The 15,145-nt window shown below is 47.3% G+C and overlaps 1 protein-coding gene across 2 annotated transcripts in view; it reads right to left on the bottom strand.

Annotated features, from left to right (window-relative positions):
* LAMA1 (laminin subunit alpha 1) overlaps positions 1-15,145 on the bottom strand; it is a 175,691-nt gene that overhangs the window by 10,171 nt on the left and 150,375 nt on the right. Inside the window, exons 50-57 of one of the 2 annotated variants that reach the window (XM_019014254.4) lie at positions 14,801-14,945; positions 14,176-14,317; positions 11,469-11,583; positions 11,110-11,283; positions 8,859-9,010; positions 7,994-8,179; positions 6,155-6,284; positions 4,876-4,988 (exon numbers count right to left, since the gene is read on the bottom strand). In XM_019014254.4, coding sequence (XP_018869799.3) covers positions 4,876-4,988; positions 6,155-6,284; positions 7,994-8,179; positions 8,859-9,010; positions 11,110-11,283; positions 11,469-11,583; positions 14,176-14,317; positions 14,801-14,945 — 1,157 coding nt within the window. Of the gene's footprint in view, positions 1-4,875; positions 4,989-6,124; positions 6,285-7,993; positions 8,180-8,858; positions 9,011-11,109; positions 11,284-11,468; positions 11,584-14,175; positions 14,318-14,800; positions 14,946-15,145 lie in introns of both variants that reach the window. The other variant, XM_063699401.1, reaches the window with a different exon arrangement.

The raw sequence follows: 15,145 nt of genomic DNA, 5'->3' as shown, positions 1-15,145 counted from the left end.
AATCCTGAGTTCTAAGTGGAGGCCAGAGCTACACAGGTAGGTTCTGCCATATCTAGGTGGCATTTTAAGGTGATCGGAACATAGAAGGCCATCCTGGGAGAGCGTGTGGAAGGGCCCAGCACTCTCAGCTGGGAGACTGAGGAAGGCGGGCCGAGAGAGAGCAGGGAACTAGGAGAGTGTGCATCTGTGACAGCCAAGGAAGTCCAGGGGCTGCTGAGAGCCCAGTGCAGGGGGCTCCACACCATGTAGCTGCACAGGGGTCTCGAGTAACTCTTTCAAGAGCAGCTGGGGGTGTGCGGGAGGCTGACCGGATGGTTAAATGAGGAAACAGTCCCTGAGGAAAGGGCAGCTCTTTCAAGAGCCTTGCTGGGAAACAGAGCCAGGTACTGTGCATGTGTGTGCAGGGGAATGTGATGTCTCCTGGGGGGTTCTGCTTTAGAAGTCAAAGTGAGAGAGGGAGTGGAGCACAGAGGTTACAGCAGTCCCTTCTTATTTGTGGTTTTGCCTTCCAAGGTTTCACTTTTTGAGGTTTCAGTTATCTGCAGTCAACTGAGGTCTGAAAATACTAAATGGGAAGTTCTGGAAATAAACAATACGTAAGTTTTAAATTGGGCATCACTCTGAGTAGCGTGATGAGATCTCATGCCATCCCACTCGGTCCTGCCCAGAAAGTGAATCCTGTCTGTGTCCAGTGGATTCACGCCACGGGAGCCATGTCTGCCTGTGTCCAGCGGATCCACACCATAGGAGCCATGTCTGCCCATGTCCAGCGGATCCACGCCATGGGAGCCATGTCTGCCCGTGTCCAGCGGATCCACGCCATGGGAGCCATGTCTGCCTGTGTCCAGCGGATCCACGCCCTGCGAGCCATGTCTGCCCGTGTCCAGAGGATCCACACCATGCGAGCCATGTCTGCCCGTGTCCAGCGGATCCACACCATGCGAGCCATGTCTGTCCGTGTCCAGCGGATCCACGCCATGCGAGCCATGTCTGCCCGTGTCCAGCGGATCCACGCCATGCGAGCCATGTCTGCCCGTGTCCAGCGGATCCACGCCATGGGAGCCATGTCTGCCCGTGTCCAGCGGATCCACGCCATGGGAGCCATGTCTGCCCGTGTCCAGCGGATCCACGCCATGGGAGCCATGTCTGCCCGTGTCCAGAGGATCCACGCCATGCGAGCCATGTCTGCCCGTGTCCAGCGGATCCACGCCATGCGAGCCATGTCTGCCCGTGTCCAACGGATCCACGCCATGCGAGCCATGTCTGCCCGTGTCCAGCGGATCCACGCCATGCGAGCCATGTCTGCCCGTGTCCAGCGGATCCACGCCATGCGAGCCATGTCTGCCCGTGTCCAGCGGATCCACGCCATGGGAGCCATGTCTGCCCGTGTCCAGCGGATCCACGCCATGGGAGCCATGTCTGCCCGTGTCCAGCGGATCCACGCCATGGGAGCCATGTCTGCCCGTGTCCAGAGGATCCACGCCATGCGAGCCATGTCTGCCCGTGTCCAGAGGATCCACGCCATGGGAGCCATGTCTGCCCGTGTCCAGCGGATCCACCCCATGGGAGCCATGTCTGCCCGTGTCCAGAGGATCCACGCCATGCGAGCCATGTCTGCCTGTGTCCAGAGGATCCACGCCATGCGAGCCATGTCTGCCTGTGTCCAGTGGATCCACGCCATGCGAGCCATGTCTGCCTGTGTCCAGAGGATCCACGCCATGCGAGCCATGTCTGCCTGTGTCCAGCGGATCCACGCCATGCGAGCCATGTCTGCCTGTGTCCAGCGGATCCACGCCATGGGAGCCATGTCTGCCTGTGTCCAGCGGATGGATCCACACCATGCGAGCCATGTCTGCCTGTGTCCAGCGGATCCACGCCATGGGAGCCATGTCTGCCTATGTCCAGCGGATCCACACCATGCGAGCCATGTCTGCCTGTGTCCAGCGGATCCACGCCATGGGAGCCATGTCTGCCTGTGTCCAGCGGATGGATCCACACCATGCGAGCCATGTCTGCCTGTGTCCAGCGGATCCACGCCATGGGAGCCATGTCTGCCTATGTCCAGCGGATCCACACCATGCGAGCCATGTCTGCCTGTGTCCAGCGGATCCACGCCATGGGAGCCATGTCTGCCTGTGTCCAGCGGATCCACACCATGTGAGCCATGTCTGCCTGTGTCCAGCGGATCCACGCCATGGGAGCCATGTCTGCCCGTGTCCAGCGGATCCACGCCATGGGAGCCATGTCTGCCTGTGTCCAGCGGATCCACGCCATGGGAGCCATGTCTGCCTGTGTCCAGTGGATCCACGCCATGCGAGCCATGTCTGCCTGTGTCCAGCGGATCCACGCCATGGGAGCCATGTCTGCCTGTGTCCAGCGGATGGATCCACACCATGCGAGCCATGTCTGCCTGTGTCCAGCGGATCCACACTATGGGAGCCATGTCTGCCTGTGTCCAGAGGATCCACACCATGCGAGCCATGTCTGCCTGTGTCCAGCGGATCCACGCCATGGGAGCCATGTCTGCCTGTGTCCAGCGGATCCACACCATGTGAGCCATGTCTGCCTGTGTCCAGCGGATCCACGCCATGGGAGCCATGTCTGCCTGTGTCCAGCGGATCCACGCCATGGGAGCCATGTCTGCCTGTGTCCAGCGGATCCACACCATGCGAGCCATGTCTGCCTGTGTCCAGCGGATCCACACCATGGGAGCCATGTCTGCCTGTGTCCAGCGGATCCACGCCATGGGAGCCATGGGCCCATTGGTCCCTTTATAGCTGTCTAGGTTTGCAGATCGACTGTGGCAGTACAGTGGGGCTTGTGTTCAGGTCACCCTGATTTTACTCAATAATGCCCTCGAGGCACAAGAGGAGTGATGCTGGCATATTGTTATAATTCTTCTATTTTATTATTATTGTTGATCTCTTCCTGTGCCTAATTTATAAATTCAACTTTATCATAGATATGCATGCATAGGAAAACACAGTGTATATGACGTTTAGGTACTAGCCGAGGTTTCAGGCAACCACTGGGGGTCCTGGAACGTATCCCCCGAGGAGAAGGGGAAACTACTCTACAGGCACAGACTCTGGAGCCAGAAGGCCTGGGTTCGAATCCCAGCTCTACCATTTACCAGCTGTGTGACTTTGAGCAGATGCCTCAGGCTCCCTATACCTCAATCTCCTTATCTGTTAAATGGAGATAATAACAATACCTTCCTCATAGGAGAATTATGAGGAGTAAATTAGGGCATCTGTGTAAAAATCTTTGTGTCAACCTCCAGCACAATAGTTTGCTGCTCTTGCTGTCACTGCTGACGATGGGGTGACAGCGGCATCTGTGTGCTGGTCTGTGAGGAGTGGCTGCTGTGCATGTCCTAGGAGGAGAGGGCGGATGGGATCCAGAGGACAAGCTGGGGCTGGCTGGGTGGGCTTTGCTAGGAGCAAGTACCCTTCATCTGTGGTAGCAGAAGAGATAGAGGGTCAGGAACAAAAGCAGGGGCTGGTCTTTTTGGTGGTGGACAGATGAAGGAGCTCTTTCTTCTCAACGAGGCAAGTCATCAGCTGGGGTGGGAAGACAGACTGGTGCACAGGGCTCTGAGCTAAGAGCAGCTATGAGGAAGTAGTCATGGAGAATAAAAACCATGAACATATTAGAGCAATGCACTGGCTCCCCATGTCATTTGGAGGCTCCATCTGAGATTGACGGCTATGATATCCAGCTCAAACCAGCTAGGAAGGAGACATCCATCTCCTCGGCCTTGGTCTCCCGTGTGGGTTTTGGCACAGAGCAGGCGGAATGTTGGCTTTTAGCTGGGCTCGCAGGAGTGGGAGAGAGAAAGGGTCAGGGGATTTTGCAGAGGACACCTGTAACACTGGCCTGGAACCTATCTGGGGGATGAATTGTGATTTGGGGCTAGAGAAGAGGGGAGATGGTGGTGGGAGGGCATTAGGGCTAGCGGCTTAGAGGTCTCCATGCAGCTGAGAAACTGCAGGAGTGGGGAGGCACAGAGTGGAGACGAGAAGAAAGGGGTTTGCTAATAGGAGGCTTTTAAAGTCGAGACTGTGAGAGGGATGGATACCTGTGAAGAAGTCAAGGGTATGGCCATGGAAGAGGCTGGCTGAGGAGGGAGCAGGGAAAGACCTTCCACAGAGCACAGTTTGAGCACAGAAAGGTCAGGTGTTAGGCAGCTGTTGAATTCACAGAGAGTGATGGCAGGAGCTGCAGAGGACAGACAGGAGCCCAGGTCTAAGGGGGTATGACAGGGTGGCACTCACAGCCAATGACAACAAGACGGGCAGGGCATGGCAGAGTCTGCAGGCAAGCCTGGCAGGTGAGCTGGAGGACCACAGGAGGAGAGAGGAGCAACATGGAGTCCGGGAGCCTCAAGCTCCAGGCCTTGAGATCTTCCCTTGGCAGAAGGGTCCCAGGGACAGGCAGGTATGAGGTCCAGAAGGTGCAGAGAGGGGTGGGTGTGGCACTCGGGATTTTGGCCACCACAGTGTAAGAGTTTGGGTAGACAAAGACATCAGACTAGGGAATGCTTAAAGTGGAATGGGGTTGAAAGTCCAAACAATAATAGATCCAGGAGACTTAATTTAGACGCCCACACGCTTCCTTACATGCACACAGAAAGGGGAAGCCAGCCACTCTCCAGAAGGGAAAAGGCAGAAACCACAGACTCCCCGGTGAACCACCATGAAAGCGTTGTGATTTGCACCAACACTGAATTCCTTCTCTTTGCCATTTGGTTGCAAATCAAGCACTTCATCATAAAATAAAAGCAGGTTCTTTTGGAAAAGACTCTGTGGCTGCAGAACACCCCCATACATCTAGCAATGAGACACCGCATACGGATGTTAGAATGATACCTACTTCTTTCTGACAGCCGACTGATTAAAAGGCAAGATGAAATGGCTGTTTTGTGTGAGACCAAACTGGTGAGCGCCGGGAACGTACTCCAGAGCTGCATCCACCACACACTGTTCCTGTAAGAGACACACAGGGACACTCAGCCGCCACCCGCAGCCCGAACCCCACTGACACACGCGTGTTCAGCCATGAAGAGCCATCTACGAAGCAATCCCATCACAACAGCAACAACCACCAGTGCCTGTTGGCGCTCACTCCATCTTCGGTTTAAATGATGCACTCGCCAGCGCTTTATCTCCCTGAAGAAAGCACTTAGAGCTTCTGTCTTTCACCTTAATCCCACTCAGCTTCACTGAAATTCATAAGGACACTGAAGTCTCTCCTACAAATTTTCATTAGGCTTAAGGGGCAAAGGCCTTGCTGTCCCCCTAGGCCCCTGCCATGACCTGAGGTTTTGGGAATGGCCCTAAGGATGCAGCTGCCGAGATGAGCTGCGGACCAGGCACTGGAAAACTGGAGGTGCCCACAGGTGACATGTTTTGCAGGGCCTCAGAGTGTGAACCTAGGTCCACACTGACAGGGCAGGATGCAGACAAGGGGAGCCAGGCGGGAAGGGCCCCTGAACCCCATGCAACCATCTGCGGGCTGCCCTGAGAGTGCCCAAGTCACGGGGGTCCCAGATGCTGTTTTCTGCTTCAGCACAGGCAGATGCTACCATGAAAACTGCCCTGAACTCAAAGCCTCGCCGTGCTCAGAAGGTCCTGCTCTTGAATGCTTCTGCCATCTTCTAAATTATCAGAGTGCACACTTTAAACCGGGGAAACAGAGAAAGCAAAAGGGGGAGAAAATGAAAAATAACAATGGCTGCCATTCAAAGTATTTGGCCAGAACTGGCTTTTCCTAATGAATTGAATCTTTTTTTTTTTTTTAAAGCAACAAATATGTGCACAATGGCTTTACATGAAGTACTTATTTTCATGCTTTCCTGGCTAAATGTAAATTGATAATGAGTCCTTATAGAAGCTCTGCCAAAAGCATATTATACGTCAGCCCAATGCGCGGCCTGGGTGTTGGGGCCTACAATCTATGGATTGGGCCGTGTCATCTGAGTTGCTTGAGGCACCCTTTCCCACCCTGTCCCCGCTCTGATTTTTAGCACAGCTCCAGCTCCAGCTCCAGCTTTCGCAGGCACCTTTACAGCAAGGCCCCATTTTAACTCCCTCTGTCCTAGGCCCTCCTTTGCTGACTGGACCTGACTGATAGTAAAGGAAGCCGCTCCTACTGGAAAAGCCCGGGGCTCTGGCAAGAGCTTGCTGTCCTCTGCATCGGGAGCCAGCTTAGGCCTTTCTGACAGCCAGCAGGTGTCCAGGTCGACTTGCTCATGGCCAACTGCACTGTTGAAATCCAAAAGTCTAGGTAGAAACAAGAGAGTGTTTTCAAAATTAGGATATCACAAACCAGTCCATGAACCCAAGTCATCTGATAACTGTACAATGAAAATCAATTAAAAACCATGTATATATTTCTCTTAGAGTAACCAAAGTGCCAATCCTTCACTGTGACTCAGAGTCCAGACATGCTATCTTAATATTTCTTGTCTGACGCTTCTGCTTGCAATGGCACCCAGCCTAGCGTATCCCCATGTCAGACCCTGGCCATTCCTGAGCACCCCCCAGGTCAGCTCTGATGCCATCGCCTCCTCCTGCAGCCTTGACTGGCTGCCTCAGGGACACGTTTTTGTCTCTAGTTCCCAAGCGCTGCACAGTGACCTCCACGAAACACTGATTTCTTGTTTACATGCTTCCCCTTGCCAGGAGGTTGTGGGCTACGCTTGTCACATGCACTTTCACTCTGCAGCTCCTGTGCTGTGTCCTGTGCCTGCACACGTCCCCCTGGCGCTTTCCCAGGCACAGCTGGGAACTCCACAGAAACGTTTCTGCTCTACCGAGTCCACAAACCCATGACTTTCAGGAGCATGAGGATGCCTCATTAATGAATGAATGAATGAATGAATGAATGAACAGACAACTGGGGGAATAAATATAAACCTGTACAAAAATCTAAACCAGAGCTCTGACATTATGATTGTATTGAAATTCAACGCTATGTTTTATTCTTGCAAATTTCAGGGACTCCTAAGAGGTAATTTCACAGATAAGGACACTGTGACCATGAAAGATCCAAGTCTTTGTTCAAGGTCACTAGGCAAGTCAGTGACCCAGCCAGGAGGGAGCTTCAATTTCCTGATGCCCAGGGCACTTCCAGGTTCTCCTGGGCAGATGCTGGTCCCACAGAGCAGAGCACAGCTTGTGTCCCATCAGCACCCTGTCCAGAGGCAGAGGGTGAGCAAGGAGGAATGAACTGCTCATGGGCACATGTCAGTTCTTTTCCTCATCATGAGCTCCACACAGGGAATGGAGGCTTCCAGTTCTTTTTTTTCTTTTTGAGACAGAGTCTCACTCTGTCACCCAGGCTGGCGTGCAATGGTGCAATCTCAGCTCACTGCACCTCCGCTTCCAGGTTCAAGTGATTCTCCTGCCTCAGCCTCCGGAGTAGCTGGGATTACAGGTGCCTGCCACCACACCCGGCTAATTTTTTGTATTTTTAGTAGAGACGGGGTTTCACTATGTTGGCCAGGCTGGTCTCAAACTCCTGACCTCATGATCTGCCCACCTTGGCCCCCCAAAGTCTTCCAGTTCTTAATGATACAGTAATTGTTTTTGGCGAAGCCATTGATAACCTGAAGCTGCTAGTAGCCCCGTAGTAAACAGCTCCTTCAAAGCAATGCTCTCAGGACAGCAAGAGACTTACATCACCAAATCCCTATGTTCCTTCAAATGCATGTCAAAAATATATTAAAATCCCAGCTCTTTATGGACAGTCACAGAGAGCTAATGTTCAGCAATGGTTTTTAAAGTATGATGACCAGATCTGTCTAACATTCTAATCCAATAAAATCCATCTGGGGAGACTTACATGATAGAACAAGGGGGTTCACTCATTATTTGGGAATTTGCAAAGTTTTCAATCTCAAACAGTAAAATGAGATTTCAGATTAGTGTTAGCACTCACCATGAAAGGTCAGAAAGTGCAAGAACATGCAGAGAGCGGGTACACTTACTCCAAATTGAAGATCAGGTTTTTGATACAGCCATGGAACGATCTTCTCATTGTGAGCAGCGACGTCCCCTCTCCCTCTGGAATTCCCCCGACGTACAGATTGGACACATTTATCGTCCTGCTTTCTACTAATGCGCCCAACTTCATTTCCACAGGATTGTTCTCATCCAGTTGGACAGTGATAATTCTAAAAGACCAATGGAGAAAATAAATGAAAAGCTTTAAACATAATGAAATAATAATTCTGTTTTAGTCCATAATTCCCACAAGTTCTCACTGAATAATAAAAGTTCCCTAAAGGTTCATTTTAACAAGACACTGTCTGTGACCAAAAAGGTGAATCTTGAAAATTAAAACTCACAACTGAAGATTTTTCAGAAACGAATGGAATGTTATTAAATATCCATTGAATGAGATTGCTTTTTGGAGAGATTTTCTTTTTCTTTTTTTTCTAAACCTCTTTACCTATGATGAAAATGCCCAGTGTGCTTTTAAAGCATTCAGTCTACATTTTGGAGGGAAATATACAGGAATGTTCATATAATGCTATTTACTATTGATATAATACTATTTACTAATAGTGTAGTACTATGTGCCACAGAATCAATCCAATGTAAAGACAATTTATGCTGGGCCCCAGTAAAGGGCAGAGCTAAAGTTGTTTAATTATAAAAATTCTACAAGTATCTTATTACAAAGCAGATGAAACTGGTTCCCAGGAAAGAATCCTAGCAAGGTTCTAGAATTATCTGGATGCCGATGACCCCAGTCATCTAGCCGCCCAGGGCACCACCGCAAGGTTCCTCCCACATTCCCTCTGAGCTCACCACACCTTCATTACACACTGCCTGGCCGCGTACAAGTACCTCCGATTCCTGACCAAGGAGATGGAATGCGCTTGTCCATCGCTGCAGGTACCCGTGGGAGCATGCAGGAGAGCTTTTCTCAGGCCTGTCCCATCCCCAGGATTGACATGTACCTCAATGTTGCCTCCGATCAGCATGATGGAAAAGAAGGGCTGGGGAGGTTGCATAGAGAATTTCCCAGACAAAACACATTACTATATGATTTAGAAAATTTTCATCTTATGAAGATAATGTGAGAAGATTAACATCAAATGAGTAGAGCAATTCCTTAAGAATCTCTTCAGCTGTCACAATGTTAAATTTTGTATGTTACTTTCTAATCTCTGTTCATATAATTTATATTCTGCATTATGCTATTATTGCTGAAGATTTCAAACATTTCCATTCTGCATTGCCTCATATTTATTGTTTATTGCTACATTAGATACCAATAAGTAGATATATTGTAATTTGTCTTTTTATCAATGAAATTTAAAGTAGTTTCCAACTTTTTATTACCATACATATGAATATTTAATTGTTTTGCCTGTGATGTTGTTTCCAAAATTATGAAAAGTAGAATTAAACATTTGAAGGATGTGAAAATGTTTAAACCTTTTAATTTTTTTTCGACACATTGAAAAGAGGTAGTTTATACACTAGAAGGATTGGAATGTGAGTATCTCACAATACCCTTGCTAGCAATGGCTAATATCATTCCTTTTTGCTGACTTAGTAAGCACACTTTGATTTGAAAGTAACCTTACTAAGACTAATGGAGAAGAAGTTTGGCAGTTCCTCAAAAAGTTAAACATAGAATTATCATATAACCAGTGATTCCACTCCTAAGTATACACCCAGAAGAACTGAAGACAGGGACTCAAACAAATACTTATCCACATATGTTCATAGCAGCATTTATTCATAATAGCTAAAAGGCAGAAATGCCCCAAAGTTCATCCATGAAGTAACTGATGAACAAACTGTGGTATGTATATACAGTGGAATATTACTCAGCCATAAAAAGGAACGAAGTACTGATCCATGCTCCAATGGGGATGAACTTCAAAGACATGCTAAGTGAAAGATGCAAGACATCATCATATGATTCCATTTGTACAAAATATCCAGAATAGTAAATCCATCTATACAGCTGGAAAGCAAATTGGTGGTTGCCAGGGGTGGGGAGAGAGGAGAATGGGGAGTGACTAATTAATGGCATAGGCTTTTGAGTGATGAAAATGTTTGCAACTAGATGGAAAAGGTGGCCTCGTAACATTGTGAATGCACTAAACGCTGCTGAATTGTTCACTATGAAATGGTCGATTTTAGGTTATATGAATTTCAGCTCAACTAAAAAAAAAAAAAAAAAAAAAAAAGATCAGTGGAACTCATTAACCAGTCGTAGTCACTGTCAGCCCTTCCCCAAGTATGTCGTGACATGTTTGGGTTCTGCAAACTTGTGTTCCAGTCCTGACTGTGACTCATACCAGTGGTGTGACCTTGGTCAGGTTTACCAAGCTCTCTCAGCACATTTCTTCCTCAGCAAAATGTAGGAAGCAGCATTCCCCTTGCAGCATGGTTGTGATAATTACACAGCAATGTCTGTAAAGTACCCTGCAGAGTACAAGGTGGCATTCTATAGATTTTAGCTGCATGGACTCAACTTGATTAAGACAGTGTGCTAACATTCTGTAAAGTCTCTTCAAATTATGTGATAGACACAAATTTGAGCAGAGGATGGGGAAATATCACCTATGCTCTTGAAAAGGAACATAAATAAGGAAAATGGTCATCATTTCTCTCCTCTCCCCCTGTTAGTTTACTGTGCTTATCACAGCCCACATTTCCCTTGCTGCTCCTTTCAATCCTATAATAGATAAAGAAAGTCTTGCTTCATCCAGCAGTAGACTGAAGACCTCAACAGGATTTAAGGACTGCTGTTGGCCTTGGAATGAAGAGAAATGACCATAACATGGGGAAGAAAACTCCGTATATGCTATCTGAATGAGTTTTTTAAAAATTAGAGGTAGACAGCAAATAACTTTTTCCTCAGTCACCAGACAATGAAGATGGATTATGCAATATGAGAAATCATTGATTCATAATGGGATGACATTCAGCAACAATAACTTTTACTTATTGAAAATGCACATCCATAAACAACCAGGAACACAGCGACAATAAATGTTTACGAGTCAGTCATTTTCCATTCATTGTTTCCCGAAGTCATTTCCTGAGCTTGGGGCTCAGGAGCACCGGCCCTACTCACCACGTGTGCTTCCTCACGATCACCCCGCTTCTCCACATCCCCGCCGAGGGCAGCCAGGATGATGCCACTGCTGTTCGTGGTGGCAAATGTTACCAGCCATTCCGATTCTGGTGACAAAGATTTGGGTGGCAATTCAATGTAGCCGCCTTTCAAGAAGCTAACACTCCGGATGGGCTGGACAGAGAGGAGATGAAACAGCATGGTGAGTTCCTAGCTGCGGCCAAACCTTCTGTGGGGAGGACACTGCTGATTTCCCCGTCATCTCTTTTCTCTCCCCACTGGTTTGTTGTGTTATGATGTTGATAAATCAATGGACACTTATGGAAACTCATTTGAACATTAATAACAATGTTTCCTACCTCCAGTAAACAGCCTTTTCTCACTCCATAGGAATTTCTGAGTAAGTCAAAGGTTGATCTGGATATTTCCAGGTTCTTGATGCAGCCCACAAAGCTTTTGGTGGTGACACCTCTCCTGTAGGGAAGGGCATGAGAACAACCACAACATTTGGGTTTTTAAATTCCATTTTTGAAAGAAGGAATACAAAGCCACTGGGCAAGGCACAGTGGCTTATGCCTGTAATCCCAGCACTTTGGAAGGCTGAGGTGGAAGGATTACCTGAGCCCACGAGTTTGAGACCAGCCAGGGCAACACAGTGAGACCCTGTCTCTACAAAAAATGAAAAATTAGCCAGGCATGGTAGCATGCACTTGTAGTCCCAGAGACTGAGGCAGGAGGATTGCTTGAGCCCAGGAGTTTGAGGCTGCAATGAGCCATGATTGTTCCACTGCACTCCAGCCTGGGTGACAGAGCAAGATCCTGCCCCCCAAAACAAGAAAAGCGGGGGCGGGGGGAACCCTATACTTCTGGAATACTTGTTTCCATGTGTTACTCTGCAGAAATGTCTTGGCCTCCCTCTAAAAGCAATATTGATAGTGAGAACTTCAGGTCAAACAAATACTCTCTTACTCTCCTTAGGACTAGAGAAAGGGATCAAACTTAGTGAGTTTGGCTACTTGGATGGCTACCTACAGAAAACACAGGCCAATTATAAGAAAGAGAGTGCACAGTGCATTGCAGCACATAGATTATAATCCAGTCTCCATGTAGAGTAGAATGTTTGCTTCCCATGGGGACAAGTGCAGGTAATGCTATTTCCCAGGATCTGACTGCTAAAAAAGGAAGTCATTGGCTGTTGTTTACATTGCATATCCATGAACTTTGTCCTAAAGGAAGTAACTCTATTTGGTGAAGTCTGGGATTATCCGAAACTCTACTTCTCAATGGTCAAGTCAATATCATATTTTTCTTACCAGAAGTCTCCACACTCCTGGCTGAGGTCAGGCTATAATGTAGTCCAGCTCTAATTTCCAAAATATGGAGACCACTGAACATCTCCCAGCTGCACTCTTCTGTACCAGCTCTTCACAGGAGAGCTTTGCAATAACATGGTTTCCTGTTACAGTCACACCTCATTTTTTTTTTTCTCATGTTGAACAATGAGCTATGGACCATTAAGCAACTATATGATTTTGGACAAATTTCAACCTTTCTAGATCTCAATTTCTTTCCATGTAAACGAGGAGGCTGGCTTTGATGACACCTAAGTCCCTTCTACTGAGAACATCTGTGATATGGGCTTCTGTCCTTTCCTGCGTTGTCTACACTGGGCCGTCTGGGCAAAGTCCAGATGTACTAGGACATAGCCGAGGCTACAGGAACACCCCAGTCCTGGTCCCAGCATGACAGGGCATGAATCTGGGATGGGATCTGGAGACAGCTTCCAGTCCTGGCTCCGTCTTGGCAGGGAGGTAAGACTTAGCAAGTGACCAACTCCCCTGAGGTTTAAATGGATTCAATTCTAAGATCAGGAGGCGGCTGTGGTTGCAAACTGTGTTCCTTGGGACTTTCTAAGATACCTGGCAAAGAGAAGGGGCACAGTGGAGAAGTGGCTCTCTCTACAAAAGGCTGCTCATCATAGCAACTGAATGGCTGCAGCTCTGTGCCATATAAGAGGATTCTATAAAAGAACCTGACCTAAAGATAGAGCACTGCTACAAATGGACATTTGCTAACCACTACACTGAATGGCCCAGTTTGGACATTTAATGACCCCACTCCCTGCAAGCTGTCTTACCTTGACTATTGGACTTTCATAAATGTCTTTTTTGAATGGTGTGAAAGAACCTTAGAGTTTAATTACAACCAAAATTACAAAACTGAGGACAATGAACCAGCCACACAAAGTTTCTGTAAATCATTAAAGTCACAAAGCTCAACATGAATCAGTCTTACACAAGGATTCCATTGTGTGTCCTGTGCCATTTCATTCCACTTCTTGATGCTGGTCTTTCAACTTGCACATACATTATTCAGTCTAACCACACAAAGAAGAATCCAGAAAAGTCTGCAGAAAGCATAATTTCTTTTTTTTCCTTTTGCCTTAAAGGAGATCTACTTCTCTAAAATGTCTAGAGAGGGAGATGAAGTATGACAGCAAGTAGGGTCTCCAAATATTGCACAGTAACAGGATTTAGATGTTCTAAAGGCAATACATACAAAATCACTAATTTTTCTGCAGAAGGCCTGCTTTACTTCTCAAATCATATGGCATAGAGTACTTTGAATAAATAGAAGCAGATGTTACAGGTTGAACCATGTCCTCCCAAAAGATGTGGTAGTCTTGATCCTCCTTATGTGTGAATGTGGCCTTCATTTGGAAAAGGTCTTTGCAGAGGTAATCAAGTTAGGATGAGGTCATTAGGGGAAGTCCTTATGCAACATGACAGTTGTCCTTATAAAAAGGGGAAATGTGGACACAGGACCCAGGCCAAGGAATCCCTGAGGTGACCAGAAGCTAGGAGCATGGAACAGATTCTCTCTCACAGCCCTCAAAAGGAAGCAAGCCCTGCCAACACCTTGCTTTTGGACTTGCAGCCTCTAGAACTGGGAAAGAATAAATTATTGTTGTTTAAGCCACCTGGTTTGTGATATAGTCCATTCTCAGCCCTAGCAAGCTAATACAGTTGGAAATCAGGGACATGAAAATTCTGCAGTTTAATATACCTTACAACTCTTGACCTTGGTAATCCACCCACATAAATCGGGTCCTTGTCTAGGCGGTTGAGGTCAGAAGATGCTCCTGGAGTCTCGCCCTGCTTGGTTTCTTTATTACTGGTGTTATAGGCATTGATAACTGCTAGCACTCCTAAAAGGAGAGCACAGGCAAGAGATAAGAAAAGGAAAATCCCTTTCCATGTTAAGGTAAAATGCAAACTTCTGGCAACAAAGTTCATTTACAAATGCATATTCTTTTAGATTCTGCGAATTTGATCAGCTAATGTTCTTGGCTATTGAAGAACAAGTGAAAATCCTCCCTATCAAAGTCAATACACATTGCTAAATAAGAGCAGTATGCATGTGGAAGAAAACAGAATGGATTTGATTCTTGATTCCAATCCAGCATTTACTGTTAAATAACACACTTGGAAATCACAGGCAAATACAAGTATAACACTCCTCCAGCAAAATGTGAATCCTGTTGGTTAGTATTCCAAAGACAACACTGGCTTTCAAGTAGACTATCATTCAATACCCAGGAAACTACTGTGGAAAAAATAATGCTGATTTTGAAAAGATTTCTATTCTTATGAGGGTGACCGACATCTGGTGAGTCCATCTGTGTCCCTACCTTGCTTCCGGTTTCGCTGGAAGGCAATTTTGTACCAGGTTCCATTGTTATAACGTCTGTCTGTCAAAAGGGTAATGGGTCCTGAACCCAGGTCAGTCATAACCTTTACTCTGCCACGAAACAGCTCGATGGATAAAAAGTCTTTCTGTAAAAAAGAGAACACAGTTCCCCAGGTTATAGCTTTATCCCAGGTTTCCCTTTCCCTTCAAGTCAGGGATGGCTGAAACCTTCTAAAGTCAAACTGAGAAAACTGGATCTGGCCCCACAGCCAGAGGTCTATCGGCTACGAAACCAAAAATGCCCACGAAGGCTTTCTAGAACACTACACTAATATAAATGAAATGT

Source organism: Gorilla gorilla, chromosome 17 (genome assembly GCF_029281585.2).
Source record: "Gorilla gorilla gorilla isolate KB3781 chromosome 17, NHGRI_mGorGor1-v2.1_pri, whole genome shotgun sequence".
Lineage (NCBI taxonomy): Eukaryota > Metazoa > Chordata > Mammalia > Primates > Hominidae > Gorilla > Gorilla gorilla.
Note: the sequence above shows the minus strand (reverse complement) of the source record. Positions and strands in the feature narration are given on the sequence as shown.